The 17,609-nt window shown below is 31.9% G+C and overlaps 1 protein-coding gene across 3 annotated transcripts; it reads right to left on the reverse strand.

The window, feature by feature from the left end:
- Nucleotides 1–3,483: 3,483 nt before the first annotated feature.
- Nucleotides 3,484–13,931, reverse strand: LOC105338274 (uncharacterized). Of its 3 annotated transcripts, XM_034468099.2 has the most exons (17): nt 13,895–13,931; nt 12,871–12,948; nt 11,144–11,194; nt 11,029–11,058; nt 10,863–10,895; nt 10,723–10,785; nt 9,677–9,739; nt 9,279–9,326; nt 8,902–8,982; nt 8,253–8,360; nt 7,900–8,128; nt 7,734–7,802; nt 7,002–7,079; nt 6,104–6,163; nt 5,268–5,345; nt 4,370–4,429; nt 3,486–3,918 (listed from the first exon to the last, which is right to left on the reverse strand). In XM_034468099.2, the coding sequence occupies exons 1-17, from the start codon at nt 13,895–13,897 to the stop codon at nt 3,683–3,685; spliced, it is 1,368 nt and encodes a 455-aa protein (XP_034323990.1). In that variant the 5' UTR covers nt 13,898–13,931; the 3' UTR covers nt 3,486–3,682. The 3 variants fall into 3 exon arrangements, with proteins under 3 accessions (XP_034323996.1, XP_065941126.1, XP_034323990.1); XM_034468105.2 differs by lacking the exon at nt 11,144–11,194 and having other exon boundaries at nt 3,484–3,918; nt 13,895–13,927; XM_066085054.1 differs by lacking the exons at nt 10,863–10,895; nt 11,029–11,058; nt 11,144–11,194 and having other exon boundaries at nt 3,484–3,918; nt 13,895–13,927.
- Between the last annotated feature and the right edge of the window lie 3,678 nt (nt 13,932–17,609).

Raw genomic sequence — 17,609 nt, forward strand, 5'->3', positions numbered from 1 at the left:
TGGCAATTAAACCAGCCAATTTTTTATGAAGTTATAAGCCCATGTTTGAATTTAGAGCTATTCTTAACACAACCCCCCTCCCAATAATTGATTTATGAATGCAGACATTTTATACTGGTATATATTTATTTTAGCCATTAGAATTACATGACCATTTATACAATCAGATCTCCATTTTGTTTTGAGATTCGTAATCAGTGCCTCATAATGGAAGCATAATCAAAATAATCATCCTATCTTCTGTTGTGCTTTCACATACAGTCACACGTTAGCCTGTGTTGTTAATTTGACATCAGTGCTTTTAAAATTTCACCAAATTTTCTTTAAGGTTAAATTATAAGACGGTAATACAGTGTGTATATATTAATGTAAACTTGAAAGTTATCACTGTAGTCCAGTTTTTTAAAAATCAAATTCAATACAAGTGGATGTCTTTGTAAATGAATGTGACCAAGATTTATCTTGTTTCAATTACTCTAGTAAAAAAATCAAACTTGTAAATGTATGAATCTTAAATCTGTATCTTTTTAAAAGTGTTATAAGGTTGACTGACACTATAAGGTATGTGATTACTGTACATTAATGATGTAATTGATTCATCTCAGAATTAATGTCAGGTTTTACTTTGCATAATGTGTTTTGATGTTTAGAATGAATAGAATAAAATGATGAATCTCTAGTGCTATATTTTTTGGTGTGCTTTTAAAACAAACTTAATATTACCCACTATGTTCACATATAAGAACGTGTGCATTTTAGATGTAAACTGTGCTAAAATGGCTCCTCCAACATTATTTTTTCCCACAGTTTTTAAATCACTGATCTAATATGTGTATTACGGAATCCCATTTGTATCTCAAAAGCTTAAAATGCGAAGGATTTGTAAAATTACATATCAAAAGGCATTATAACGCAGATTAAAGGCGCGAATCGTCACGACATGATATTGGGAACGTAGCATTAGATAGATATTAATCTAACAGACTAGAGCATTCACACTGCTAAGAACATTTTGTTAAAAATCAGTTTTGTGTAAAAAGATGCCTTTTGGTCATGCCAAGAGTGTAATGGGTGATTATTTCCCTTCCTAGTTCTTTTGATATATGTTAACTTTAAGTTGTTTTTAATTTGGTTCCAAGAAAACCCTTAATTTTAGCTTCTTTGGTGGGTTTTCAGCCTTCCTGTGGGTTTTTTGGTTAAACTAATTTTAACAGGCATTGTAAAATAAATTATATTTTGACTTACTGGCTAATAAGTTCTTGAATACATTTTTAGCTCACCTGAGCTGAAAGTTCAAGTGAGCTTTTCTGATCACATTTTGTCTGTCGTCCGTCTGTCTGTCCGTAAACTTTTCACATTTTCAACATCTCCTCACGAACTACTGGGCCAATTTCAACCAAACTTGGCACAAATTATCCTTAGGCAAAGGGGATTCAAAGTTGTGAAAATTAAGGGCCACACCCTTTTTTAAGGGGAGATAATTAGAAATTAATGAATTTTTTTTTTTAGAATTTTTCAAAAATCTTCTTCTCAAGAACCATTAAGCCAGGAAAGCTGAAACTTGTGTGGAAGCATCCTCAGGAAGTGTAGATTCAAAGTTTTGTAAATCATGACCCCCGGGGTAGGGTGGGGCAACAATTGTGGGGGGGGGGTCAAAGTTTAACAGGAATATATTTATTATTTATTAATTTTTATATATAGAGTAAATCTTTTAAAATCTTCTCAGAAACTAATCAGCCAGGAAAGCTGAAACTTGTGTGGAAGTATCCTCAGGTAGTGTAGATTCAAAGTTGTGAAAATCATGATCCCCGGGGGTAGGGTGGGGCCACAATGGGGGGAGGGGGTCGAAGTTATACATAGGAATATATAGAGTAAATATTTAATAATCTTCTTCTCAAAAACTAATTAGCAAGGAAAGCTTTAACTTGTGTGGAAGTGTCCGCAGATAGTGTAGATTCAACGTTGTGAAAATCATGATCACTGGGGGCTGGGTGGGGCCACAATGGGGGTTCAAAGTTTTACATAGGAATATGTAGAGTAAATCTTTAAAAAATCTTCGTCTTAAAAACTAATCAGCCAGGAAAGCTGAAACTTGTGTGGAAGCATCCTCAGGTATTTTATATTCAAAATTGTGAAAATCATGATCCTTGGGGGTAGGGTGGGGCCACAATGGGGGGTCAAAGTTTAACATAAGAATATATAGTGTAAATCTTTAAAAATCTCCTCAGAATTAATCGGCAAGGAAAGCTGAAACTTATGTGGAAGCATCCTCAGGTAGTGTAGATTCAAAGTTGTGAAAATCAGGATCCCTGGGGGCTGGGTGGGGCCACAATGGATGGGGGGGGGGGGGGTGGTCAAAGTTTTACATAGGAATATGTAGAGTAAATCTTTAAAAATCTTCTTCTTAGAAACTAATCAGCCAGATGATTCTTTATAATTGTTAAGACTTTGGCCCCAGGACAATTTTCGGCCTCACAAAAAGGTTCAGAGTTTGATGTAGGTTTATATCCCATAGATAAACAATTGTTAAGTGTCTGTTTTAGAACTGCAGTACTCAACATGTGATATGACTATAAAATCATCCTGTTAGAAAAGGGACTAATGATTATAACCATAAGAAGGGGAAAATGGATTTTATTTATACAGGATCTACATGTATTATTGTACATTTTCCAGATAGTTTGTATTATGACTCCATTAAGCTGATTTTATCATACCTATTGTTCCTCAGGTGAGCGATGTGGCCCATGGGCCTCTTGTTTTAAAACACCCCATCAAAATTTCCTATGTTCACGATTTTATTATTACCTCTCCTTTAAAGCCAAAAGTTGACAGACAGCAGACGATAGGTGGTTAGAAATACTATTTTGAACGATCGGTTAATTTGACTTAAAATGAATAGAAGTAAGATATATCCAAAACATGAGATTGAAACAGTTTATTAAACAGATAATTATCTGAAAAGTTCAAATTATTCACAGTTATTTTGTTTGATTCTACAATGTAGCTTGACTTCAATTAAACAATTAAAACCCGGCAATCTACATATTTTCCGTACCAGCTGCATCCGATATATTTGATGATTTTATAAATCTAATTTAATAATTGATGTAACTACACAATAATGCAAAATGTATAATTAGAATGTACAAGGTGTATATTAACATTCATACAGGCTATTCTAAACAAAAATGTATATGATTGCTGTACAATAGAATGAAAATGTATTCAAAACCAAAGTCAATAGACGAAAAACTTCTAGTATTAATATGGTACACATGGTCATATAACTGTATTTTACATACATAGTACATGTTAACAAATCCTGCTCAAATGTTTGATTAAGCAACATAAAGTGCAATTTTTATTATGTCTGAAATTTTTTATTTCAGCACGCTTGATACGAAAAAACATTTTATACGAAGTTGAACTTGGTCAAAAGAAAATGGCATATTTGATATCGATTATGAATCACACCAAACTTAGTCTAAATTGGTACGTGTAATAGATTCAATCTAAATGAAGACTGAAATTAGTGCTTTTATGTATTATCAAGTGAATGAATTTGGAAAAATCAAATGAAACTATTTTACTCAAATGTATACATGTACAATTGAAGCTGTTTTCCATGAAATTTTTCTATATGCAATTTTAATCCAAATGTTCACAATTGAAGCTATTTTCAATCAAATGTGTTCAATTGGCGCTGTTTTGATTCAAATGTATGCAATGGATGACAGGTTCGGAAGTGATCGTCGCACCTTTTCTGCACATCGTCCCAGATAAGTGGTTTGCCAGGATAGCCGTTTTGGCAGGGCCGATCTGATAAAACTTCGTTGCTACATGAAACATATCCATGACACGTGGAGCAAGATTGGTAGTCTCCATTATCACGACCGGTACAGTTGCTAACACAAACTGTGACATAGACAATGAGGATATGATAATAATATTTCAATTAAACTCTACTTCGTGTATTCTTTGAAGCAAATCCATCGTAAAATGATATGAGGTCGTTCGAAAAATGCGTCCTTTGGTTTTCCCTTAATATATATAATCATATATATATATATATATATATATATATATATATATATATATATATATATATATATATATATATATGTGTGTGTGTGTGTGTGTGTGTGTGTGTGTGTGTGTGGTTCTATTGCAACTGCTGATTAAATTTCTCACACTAACTTCTTAAGTGAGATGACACTTTGAAAAAACCCAACGGTACACATAAATTAATTAATTATACTCTTGAAAGAGTATATGTACTAGTAAAAAAAATCTTATATGTTTTATTAAATAAATGTAAAAATATCAGATTTGTGACAAACTGGATCACAAATTAAAAAAAAATTACCTAACAATTGTACTGTGGTGTAAAAATCCTTTTTTACTTCCTCCTTCCACGCTAGAAAATCTGAAAATGGAATGATTGTCTACAATTGCGAGTACTAGTATTTACATGTAAAAACGCTAACGACATATGCTAGTAACAGGTAAACTATAAATTTATTAAGCAGTGATGTATGATCTTGACGTATGATCTCCGTATTACTTTTACCAAAGAATAAGTACTATTGAGTAAAAAACGATGCTAAATTTAAAAGTGGGCTCCTGTAAACATTATATAACCTCGGAGCATGGTGTTCAACAACTTATTCTATCAAATTCTCTCGTTGTAGTATAACAAAACATGCGACGTGTTTATCCAGGCAATGATTTGTTAAAGATAAAATTACAAATGAAGTGCATTACATGTTATTAATATTATATCATTTTTTCTCAAAAGCGATCCTTTATAACATATTTTCGGATGGTTACGTTAAGGTTTTGTTTGAAGTTTCTACCGTTTTGTCACAGGCGTTATTATGGATTGCGGTACACACAGAGTTTATCATAGCTAACTATTCATCAGTGCAAAAGACAATAATAAAGAATAACATAACAAGTTGCTGATCATCTAGCTAGGAACTTTATCACTCGAAGATTGGTGCAATGATTAATTAAGGAATAAGGAATCATTCTTTGAATATTTTGATGTGATAATTTTGGTCGGGGCATGACCCAATCCAATAAAGCCCGAAGGACTTTACGATAGATTTGATCATATTATATGTTTAGCTGTTTAAAACTATAATTGCCATTCAATATAGAAATAGAATTTTCGATCATCTACAAAACTTCAGAGAACTTATTAATTAGTTTTTAACTCAATGATAACAACGTTACACATTGGCAATAGAATAGGTACATACCTGTCTCGTTCATGAATCGTTTTGGGATTGATTCAATGTTTGCCTGTGTTTCATTTTTAAATTGACTGAAGTCTGATTCTGATGGTACATGCAAAAGATTAATAATACGTCGTCTATTTTCATGTAGTTTGAAATAGTGAAGTATTATCTACAAACCATACCGGTAACTTAGTATCATGTAGCTTGCATTGCGATTCAAATTTTTACTATACTCCTTTTCTGATAAAAACATTGTTTGTTATTTGGCCAATGCCAAAGATATTCTATACAGTTATAGCCTTTTGATGAGGTCAATACATGTTTTTATTTTTAGACCCGATGAGAGTATATCGACCGAGGACGAAGTCCGAGGTTGATATTCTCTCACCAGGTGTATAAAACCATGTACTGACCGATATAAAAATGCTATAACTGTTCTTTTATAATAGTCAAAAACCAATTCTTTTTATTTTTTTAAAGCCCATAATAGTAAAATATTTTGTTCATAATGTATAGGTGTGGTTTCCATATATATATATATATATATATATATATATATATATATATATATATATATATATATATATATATATATATATACAAATATATATATATATAATATTTCTCTTGCAACTGCTGATTAAATTTCTCACACGAACTTCTTAAGTGAGATCAAACTTTGAAAATACCCAACGGTACATGATATACATGTAGTACTGTTTTGAAAATCAATTAACTATACATGCACTTAAAAGAGTGCATGTACTAGTAAATAAAATTCTTATATCTTTTATTAAATAAATGTAAATATATCAGACTTGTGATAAAATAGATCACAAATTAAAAAAAAAAATTACCTAACAAATGTACTGTGTTGTTAAAATCCTTTTTTACTTCCTCCTTCCACGCTAGAAAATCTGAAAATGGAATGATTGTCTACAATTGCGAGTACTAGTATTTACATGTAAAAACGCTAACGACATATGCTAGTAACAGGTAAACTATAAATTTATTAAACAGTGATGTATGATCTTGACGTATGATCTCCGTATTACTTTTACCAAAGAATAAGTACTATTAGGGGAAAACGATGCTAAATTTAAAAGTGGGCTCCTGTAAACATTATATAACCTCGGAGCATGGTGTTCAACAACTTATTCTATTAAATTCTCTTGTTGCAGTATAACAAAACATGCGAAGTGTTTTTCCGAGCAGTGATTTGTCAAAGATAAAATTACAAATGATGTGCATAACATGTTATTGAGAATATATCATTTTTTTCTCAAAAGCGATCCTTTATAACATATTTTCGGATGGTTACGTTAAGGTTTTGTTTGAAGTTTCTACCGTTTTGTCACAGGCGTTATTATGGATTGCGGTACACACAGAGTTTATCATAGCTAACTATTCATCAGTGCAAAAGACAATAATAAAGAATAACATAACAAGTTGTTGGTCATCTAGCTAGGAACTTTATCACTCGAAGATCGATGCAATGATAAATTAAGGAATAAGGAATCATCCTTTGAGTATTTTGATGTGATAATTTTGGTCGGGGCATGACCCAATCCAATAAAGCCCGAAGGACTTTACGATAGATTTGATCATATTATATGTTTAGCTGTTTAAAACTATAATTGCCATTCAATATAGAATTAGAATTTTCGATCATCTACAAAACTTCAGAGAACTTATTAATTAGTGTTTAACTCAATGGTAACAATAATAAACATTGGCACTAGAATAGATACATACCTGTCTCGTTCATGAATCGTTTTGGGATTGATTCAATGTTTGTCTGTGTTTCATTTTTAAATTGACTGAAGTCTGATTCTGATGGTACATGCAAAAGATTAACAACACGTTGTGTATTTTCATATACATGTAGTTTGAAATAGTGTACTATTATCTACAAACCATACCGGTAACTTAGCATTAGTTTGCATTGCGATTCAAATTTTTACTATACTCCTTTTCTGATAAAAACATTGTTTGTTATTTGGCAAATTTCAAAGGTATTCTATACAGTTATAGCCTTTTGATGAGGTCAATACATGTTGGGTTTTTTTAGACCTGATGAGAGTATATCGACCGAGGACGAAATGAAATAAAACATAGTTTGTGAATACATCTAGATAATCAACAAAACTTTTAATAACTAAAGAGTGAAAAAAAGAATAAATGTTTTCAACAGGCATTTTAAACAATTTACAACAGTTTAAATGTCCAATTATGAAATGTAAAGCTAATATTCTGATCATTGAAGCAATAAAAAAACAACGCATCATGTTTCTTCGTAAATGTATATGAAAGCCATGCAGTCGTTAATTTACGTTTAATTTTCCAAGAAGCCATGCAACGATATACTTAGTATGCAGATAATGCCAGATGTATGTTTTCCCTTCCACATATATTCATTGTTATGTTTAATTACTTTAAATTCAAAACGTCATAGAATTCAATCAAGTAAGAATAAATGGCGTGTACCTATTTGATTTGTTAAATTTTCAAATCGTTTGTTGAGAGTCTGCTGTTTTTTGACTAGATTGGCAAAACCTGTAATATAGAAAAATAGATTCTTGAAAATGTACACTTAAGTCCTGTATTTATTTTAATTAATTCAATATTCAGTCTCAATCAAAAAAAAGTTCACTTTGATTCAAAATTAGGGTTTCAATCTCTGTCTGATTTAAAAGCGTTCCGAGAATTGTCCATCCAGGCATCGTCTCAACTTGATGTTGGACTATACTGGGGATATCACCCACGACATCCTTAGTACCGACATAACCTGCCAGGACTGTCGATACCACGATAAAGACAAGGACTATGCAAAACAGGACCATGTACTTCTTCATCGCCTTACTTTTATCAGGAACCTTCATCTTTAATGGGAAGGAAATGTAAAGTTAAATAAATAAAAGATTGCATTAAAGGATGCATCCTTAAAAAGCAGATTTACCAAGCCCTTTTATAACTACTTTTCTTCCATTGATTATGGCAACTTACTTCATAATGTATTCTTGGAGTCATATCCATAGGGGCTTCTTCCTGTATACATGTATTTTGCAGTTGTCTTTTTCCAGAGTTATCCAACATGTCCTTCTGTTCATTCCTCTAAATTAAAATTATAAATGCAACAGAATTCTAGTACACTGAATTATGATTTTATTGTCATTACTTTGATATTAAAGAGACAAAAGTAATTCTATCATTTATATCACAGATACAACCCCTACCACCACTCGAATTTAAGTTGTTTTTTTTGGATTCTCCAACAGCCCCTTCGTTTTCAGACCCTGTTGTCCATTGTTGAAATAATTATTAATTATATCTCCATTCTCTAATATAGTGGGATCAGTGTCAAAAAATGGTGTCAAAAATCAAATACATTCCCCGAACATATGTTAAATACATTAAACTTTCTGGCAGATCAACGCATTTAGAATTGGCGAATCTGAAGCAATCATCAACATGTAAAATATTACTAAAGTAATATATCATGTACCATTTTGAAATAGAATAACACATTACTATATAGCTGTCATGCATTCGGGTGCAAATGATATTATTTAAAAAAAACGTGGGTACTAGTAACTGTTAAAGCAAGGAAAAATTTTATGAGATATATGCCATCGTAAATTTAAACAAAGTTTACCTTCGGCATAGGCAAATCTATTGGCAAAGTGGCAACAGTAGATATGCTGTTACACCTCTCGATTTCCATGTCTCTGTTGCACTGAAAACATTAATTCGAAATAATGCAAAAAAAAATGGACATAATTTCAAATGATTTTTTATGACAATGTCATGTATTAATTAATTGCTTCTATCGTTATAATTTTTTCACAAAGTCATGATTGATGAAGACTGGGTTTTTAAGTGAATGTATGTTGACTATAAGTGTTCGTTCAGAACTTTAAATGATTATTCATTCCCTATAGTGAGAGAAAATTCCAAAGAACCTACATTACATAAATTGGTACGATCTTGAGATTAATAAAAATGTGATACAATCTATATTTATCCACATACCTCCTCAATATCCACGTATGTATGGCAAGATACATTAGTTCTGTAGGGCTGAAACATTGAAAAGGATAAAGGTATCATAAATGAATCTGACAATTCTATTTATAGTTCTATATAATCTAAATCAATTTCTCTCGACAATTCCTTTAAAGATCAGCTTACAAATCTTTCTGATATAAATTTGTCACTAACTTTTCTTGCTTAATTGTTTTACTACATTTGACAGACATCCTTAATCTGATGTTATGCAGAAATGCATTTGTTTTTTAAAATTGTTTTCTTTATAATGGTATACACAGAATTTGATTAGATCCTGTCATATAGAAACCTTTTGGCACCGTAATGAATAAAACCACAATTTACAATGATAATTAAAACGAAAGACTTCTCTGTTGACTTACCCTACAACTTTCGTAGCTGCTACTACTTGTGCTGACTCTATTATCATCACTTGCATGCCGTGGCTGAAAATGTACATATTTTGTTTAGGAGGGCATACGTGTTCGGCTTTTTAACGTTAACTGCATTGCTTTGAAATTATATGTAAGCATCTATAACCAAACCTGATTCTTTTTTAATCGTTTTACTTCTTGTAAATTGATGAAGAAGGGGATGTTTCTTAATCAATATCATTTATCTATCTATATGTAATAAAACGAACGCGAGCGAAGGTTTTCGTTTGTTCATTTGACGGTCTTCCAAAAATCTGATAATTAATTTATAAATAACATCTTTAGCCTCACGTTTCAAAGATTGTTGATAAAGACAATAGAGAGGTTTAGCAAACCATCGTGTACGCGTACGTGTACGTGTACGTGTAGAACGGAAAATATGTGCATTACGTCATCAGTTTGTGTAATGACGAATTTCTACACGTATGTACCCGAATGAACATACATGTAAATTGCAAAGTACCCGTAAGGTCGAACGTGTAGCCTCTGTTTCCCTGTTGTCTATTAATTTTAAAAAATATGTTAACTTTTCTTAAGCCTGAATATTCAATGCGAATACTGATATCTTCCAACATAAATTTTCATTAGCGTTTAATATGTTATTGGAGTTTTATTTCACGCATCTCTTCCTCCAAAACATGCAATGGCTCCGTTATCTTATTAATTTGCGATAAATAAAAATGCGCATATATAATAAATGATGTTTAATAAAATTAACACAGGCAGAAAGCCTACTTTTTGTTTATAACCAACATTCTCAGCTTAGTAGGAGAGGATATCCATAATTACATTAAAACATTTAAACGTACAAGTACACGTTACAACTGGTAAACAAGAAAAGTAATTGAGCTGGTACGGGTAGTTCTAACATGTAACCTACACGTACAAGTACACGTACACGTTGGTCTGCTAAACCTCTCTAATGTTCATGAGATGTTGCTGTTTACATGTAAACGTGTGAAGTCTATCATTGCAAGTATTGTATTCTTGTATACCTCCTGTCTGTGAAAATCTTGTTCTTTGAAAGCTGACAACTCATTTCTATTTTTGTCTGTTTTCTGCAATACGAAACGTAATGCTGTCAAAGTTATCTATTTTTCAGTAAAGCAGAAACTGCAATTTATCGCCTACCTACCTTTTTGGATTTCTTGAATATTTTGGAATGGTACTGAAATACAAGGAATAACGCATAGAAAGAAAATGTGAGAAAAATTTATATTGATTAAACTGTATATATAATGATTGATGACAAGTCAAACGGATATAAATGACATAAAAGAAAATATTCATGCTATACTTACTTTTAGAGGAATAAATTTTCGACGTCTTTTCTGAAGTTTACAAAAATAGTAATGAGTTTTGAACATTGTGTACAGAATAACGTCAAATAAGTAAAATACATGTACTCGATTTTACCTGACTTTGTGTTATTTGGAAAGGAATAGGCGATTTATTGTCCTTATCATGCTGCAAAAAAAATATAAAAACATTTTGGAAATACACGGAATTTCTTAGACCTAGGGGCATACCCATAATTTTAGCTAAAAAATTTTCAATAATATTTTTCCGTTTTTTATTTAATTACATATATAGAGCGATTAACATGGGCATTTCTGATGCTTAAAATTGAATGTACATGCATGTATTTAGAGTTTTGAACAATAAACAGAGGTTTGATTTTTGTCTTTAAACAAAGATTGTCTATTTTTGTTCACAAATGTCATAATTGTAAAATTTTCGTTTAATTTATGAACGTAATGAAACAGTTTATCTTTTTTGTCACTAATCACTTTCTTTCCGATACTGATTTTTTTTTACAAAACATTATTTGTTAAAAAAAAACATGACACGAGCTGTGTTTAAAAAGGCGGATTTGTGTGGGTTTTTTTTTACTGCGTAAAAACTACAAAAGCAAAACCCTTTTTTTAACAGTATGTAATTTACACCAACTCTAGTATATTTGTGAAGTTTTTTTCACAAATCTACCATTTGGTTATTCTAGGGGCAATCTCAATATACAGGCACTTTTACCATAGGAATATATAGGAAAATGTCTTTTTCCGTACTTCGAATCAGATTTTAGAATACTACAATTGAGATTTTCCTCAAATTGTAATATGTGATTGGTTAAAGCATTTTCTACCTTGTATGTTAAAAATACCAAATTATACCATCTGATTTTTAATGGGGGTCATCTAAAAATATTAAAATGCACCAAATTTTATTACAAATGTAGATTCATTTAGTACAAAGGATTCATGAATAAAAATTAAGAAAAATTACCTGGGGGAACGCATTACTCTGGGTGTAAAATTTTCGAAGGCGTACACGTTATACTTTTTATCTTATGTTATTACTTATAACGTACTCATACAAAGCTCTATTTTGTAATAACACACGATAGGCAACGCTCACTTACCGAGCAACGAAAAATCGTTTAAAAAATAATTTTTTCAATAACAAGTTTTTATAGCTTATCCGGTTTTTTTTTTTTTTTTTGGTTTTTTTTGTGTGTTCAATTTTTTATATTGTACCGAAACAATTTCTTAAAATGCATAAATACACTGTATTTTTTTTAGCACAAAAACATTCACAAAAAAACCTGAAGTCGGCCACCTTAAATAATGTACAAGGAATATGGAGTTTATCAACTTCGATACTTATAAAATTTTTGCGGGAAATTTAGCGGGAAAACTAACGGACCCGATACTTTACGGATGCTTTGGTCCCTGACATTTGTATTCCAATTATAACAGGGCATTGGAGATTCAATTTTTGATCAATCATTAGAAATGCCTCGATTTTTTACTCTAGAAAGGAAAAATAAAAACTTTATAAAATTTCAAGATCAAATCGTGTGTATGTCCCCTTTTAAATTTTATGACATGATCAAAGTGTTTCACAAGTCCTTTTCGCGAAAGTGTAGACTTTACTGCAAACTTTTATTGCGTAATCGTGTGTAATCTGTAGTCGACCAGCAACTGAGTGCATGTTTGTCAATAAGATTTATGATTTAAAATATTTCTTTAAGGTGAAATCCCTCGTGGAACTCGAAAACATTCTTATGCCTTGATGCAAAATTGTAATCATGCACATAATGGTATGCATGTTTTGCATTGCTGCAATTGGCATGTTAACCTCACCGTTTCTGGAAGCAATTCCACGTAAGTATTTGGGTTATTGTTGAAATCTTCGCGAGCCTTTGGACCAGATGGAGTGTCCTGTAAGAAATATATGCACCAACCCAGAGATCAAATGACGAAAGTCACTTGAAAAGTTTTATACTCATCGGGTTTGTTTTGAATATACATGTATTGCTTTATGTAACACAACTTCTACTTTACAATGAGGGCTGTTGATACAAGTAATAAATCATCACTAGTTTTTGATCCATTGATTTATATCCATAAAAAAATGTACGATTATACAAAAAAATCAAACTTTTTCATCAGTTTTATTTCTATTATTTTTTGGCAATTGCAAGATCATTGATAATATCTAAAATAAAACAATTTTAAAATTAATCTTAGGCAAAATTTGCATCTGTGCTTAAAATCGGTCAAGATTTCGTAAAATTCCTTTAAGGAGGCTGGTTGATCAACTTATAACCCATCATATCTGCCTTAAACTTTTAAATATGATAAAATTAAAAGAAAATGAACAATGATAAGTTTAAATATTTTTCCTTTAAATTTTGAACATTTTCTTTTATCTTTATACAGCTGATCTCTTCTCTAAAGGAGGTTGATATAGTCCAAAATGGCCACTACCATCCTATTTTCGCAAGCCAAGGGTTTACAAATCCGCTCCTCTTTCTCTCCTCTACAGAGTAGAGAAGCGGATCACAAACTCTTAACTAAATTTACGAAGATGCGACCATTCATTATGTTTTCGGAAAACATGCAGATAATTTAAAAAACGTTGGTCATGAATTTTCTGTCTGGAGTGTATTTAATATAAAAATTGGAGTTTATTCGATGATAGATTACAAAACCATCTTTACTGAAAGCATAACACAGTGTATATCATTTGTTTGAACATTACATATTTCCTTGATTAAAAAACATTTTCCGAACTAGAGATGTACAAAACATTATTTTGAACTTTGCGGAAATATTTCTAATTTTTCTAGACAAACCATTTAAATTTGTTCACATACAAACTTACCATGGTCGCGGTGAACTCTCAACTGAAAAATTATTGGTCTCGAAATCGACGTATACCTAAACTTCCGGATAGATAACGTCATGAGTGATTTATATGTATTGACAAACTTGCAAAATTATGTAACAAATGACCTATGTATAATTCAAATGAAATGGAATGACAAAATCTAGTACAATTTGCTTATTCTTCTGGTGTATCTGGTAGTTTATTCATTGGTCTGAAAACCCGGTTAGGTAAACGACACAATGTTCTCTAGTGTTACTTATATACTCCGGGTTTGGTTTTTAAAACTTTTATGTTTCAATCTTAAATTAAAATCTTGAATAAGACGGGCGATGGAAATGAAAGACGAATTTAGTTCGGCCCTGTAAGATATACATATAACACAGGTATCGGGGGTGGGGGGGGGGGGCTTGGGGGGCTCATCGCTAATATAACAAGTCGTTTTATTATACTTTCATGTTAAATACTGAAATCTGATTGGTTTAGACGCAGTTGATAATCCGTTCTATTACCCTCAACGTTAGCAACACACTTAGCAACGGGTAACACAATGAATTGTTACATGCTCGTAAATTATGCGCGTACGGTTCGCCGACATTCAGTATAATAAAATAAATAGTGCCTGTTTGGGAGGATAACAGTTGAAATTGACACCCCTCGAAAACCATTGTCAACCTCCGCTTCGCGTCGGTTGACAATGGTTTCCTCGGGGTGTCAATTTCAACTGTTACCCCCCCCCCAAACAGGCACTATTTATATAGTGTTACCCGTTGTCGAGTGTGTTGCAATTGGTAATGCTTAGGATAAGAGAACGGATTATAAACTGCGTCTAAACCAATAACAATTTGGTATTTAAAGGGGCACGGTCACGATTTTGGTCAAAAAATATTTTTCCGATTTTAATGTTTACAATGCTTCAGTAAGGCATTTTTAATTGGCAACCAGAATTTTAGTGCCATTTGTTGAGTTTTCAGCAAGTTACAGAGCTCACAATTCTTTGCTTGGTAAACAAAGCTTTTGTTTACATTTTGAATGTTAAGTGAAAATTCCAGTTTTAGACCTAAATTGAATGTGTTCAACACTAAGATTGTTTATTAATGCTAAAAATTTCTGTTTAAAATGAATAAAAAGATCAACAAATCAGCTTGAAATTTTTTTTACTGGTATATTTAACCTCTGTAAACAAAAACAGGACACGAGCCTTGTTTACATGACAAAGAACTGTGAGCCCTATATCTTGCCAATAACTCAACGACCGACTCTCAATTTTCATTTGATCATTAGAAATACATTCCTAAATCATTGTAAATAATAAAAATAGAATTTGACCAAAATCGTGACCATGCCCCTTTAGGGTGGAATAACACACATGGAAAAAGCCACTCAAATTAACAAGAAAATTTTTGATAATGAAATATATAATGATAAATATACTGTACAAATGTCAAATAAGCGAAAAATTTGCAGTTTGGGGATAAAAAATGAATATCTAAAATAATTATTCCAGTAAGTAACAACAAAGCTCCTGTGGGTTTCGATAAGCTGTCAGCCATTCTGTGATATGTCTGATTTCACCTTAACATAAAAGTATTATAAACGAATTGATATATGTGGCCTAGTAGAATTAGAACACACATGTAAGTATGTATTTTGCATAATCAAAAGTCTTCATTGATTGCAGGAAATTTTCAATGAGAAAAAAATACACAAATTGACCATTTGACTCTTTGTGCTTTTTTAATACTAAGTATTGCACATCAGTTGTCAGCTGATCGTTGTCTTTTCTTCAAAGGAGTTGGATTCAGCAATCAATCAAACAGGCCCAGTCTGTCGTAGAGTTATAACGACGTTTTAAAACGTCATAGCCCTTGGTTTACGTGAGAGTAATATGCCACACTCGCCGTCTGGTCAGAGAGTTCATCAGAAAATTCCTTGCACTACTTGTAGGTAAGTAATCTTAAAATATTTCGATGTTTTACTGTTTTCCTCATTTATTTGTTTTCGTTTCTATCAATGTTTTACCGAAGTCGACACAGAATTTTATGAGTGCGCGGTGTTCCGTGCGGTCAGTCGACGTCACTTTTTCTGGCATTTTTAAACATATTTTTGCCGTAATATCTTTAAAACATTCTTACTCATTTCCAAACAGGTTTTTTGGGTGGGTGTAAATACAAAAATTTATAACGCTGTCATGTTGTAAATTTAATTTTTGCACCAACTTATAGCATCTGACAAAAAAAACTAATTAGAAGGTTTGATATTTTTGTATAATAATATATTTTTAAATAAATATAGATCAATGTTGAGTATTATAATTCACGATGTGATTTTTAACCCCAGGTCACTTTGTGAATACCCAAAATTTCGTCACATGCGCAGTCTGCTGGGCGATATAGTTATCAGTTAACAGGACTCGGTCTTATTTGATTATCGGCTCGGATTTTTGAGGTTCCGTCAATCTTCCTGTTAATTCCTCTCGAATACATACATGTAAATTATTGACATCAGTCACAGGTTTACGATCATCAATAGCTACTTATACCGGCCGATATATCTTGTTTTGAAACTTAAACAAAATGGCAACACGCAGAGAGAGAGAGAGAGAGAGAGAGAGAGAGAGAGAGAGAGAGAGAGAGAGAGAGAGAGAGAGAGAGAGAGAGAGAGAGAGAGATTACATTCTCTCACCAGCGCTTCTCCTGTCAATGCCCGATGTGATGTCAAGATTCTTGTACAAACTTAAACGAATCAATGGCAAAATACATTTAAAATTGATGTATTTACTTCGTTTATCTATATATAAAATTAATATGATTATGTAATTCAATTTCAATTTGTAATACTTTTATTCATTTTTTTTTCAATATTACTAGACGAACTATTTTGCGGACGTAAAATTTTTTAAAAAAGTTTTTGCACGCTTCCATTTCATTGTTGATTTTACACAAATAACCAACAGCAATGCCATCCCCTATGATAATTTTTTAACTTTGCACGTTAATACATGTATCATCCCTTCAAGTTGATTGTACAGGAAAAATGAATCAACAATACAATGTGCTCGCCATGCTTATTTTGACCATGTAACAGGCTGTTTTTTTCAGGCGTTGACAGAGGTATAAGTTAAGCTTGTGTCGCACGACCTCTGGTGAGAAAATGGTTCAGTTACAGTATATACCGCTATTCTAAATGTAGACCAATCATTACAATATAAATTCTGCCCGCCATGCATATTTATGAATCTTGTCTTCAATCAAAGGCAGGTTAGTATTTGCATAGTAGTTAGGGTAAGAAAACAATGTATTATTTAACTGCAACGCAGTTTAAAACCATTAAATTTCTTTGGAAACGGACCGAACTCTAAAAAATTGATTTGAAGTAAAAAAGTTCAAGGAATTAACTTAACAATAGTGACCGAAAAAGGACTATAAATACAGCGTTAAGGACCATTCCGTGACTAAAAAGGTACGTTCCATACCGACAACATTCAATTTGCTTATATAAAACATTACTTATAAAAAGAAGCACAGGCTTCAATAACTAAATTGCTGAATCTGGTTTTAGAAAATATTGAACAAGATTCTGATCATTCCCACTCGAAGCGGACCTTCTTCGTTTGTCAATTGAGAATAGCGAGAGATAGCATCAGAGATTACAAATAACGCATGTGTTTTCATTGCTTATAATTATGCTTTTGAGAGATATAGCCTATACT

The sequence above is a fragment of the Magallana gigas genome, chromosome 5 (genome assembly GCF_963853765.1).
Source record: "Magallana gigas chromosome 5, xbMagGiga1.1, whole genome shotgun sequence".
Lineage (NCBI taxonomy): Eukaryota > Metazoa > Mollusca > Bivalvia > Ostreida > Ostreidae > Magallana > Magallana gigas.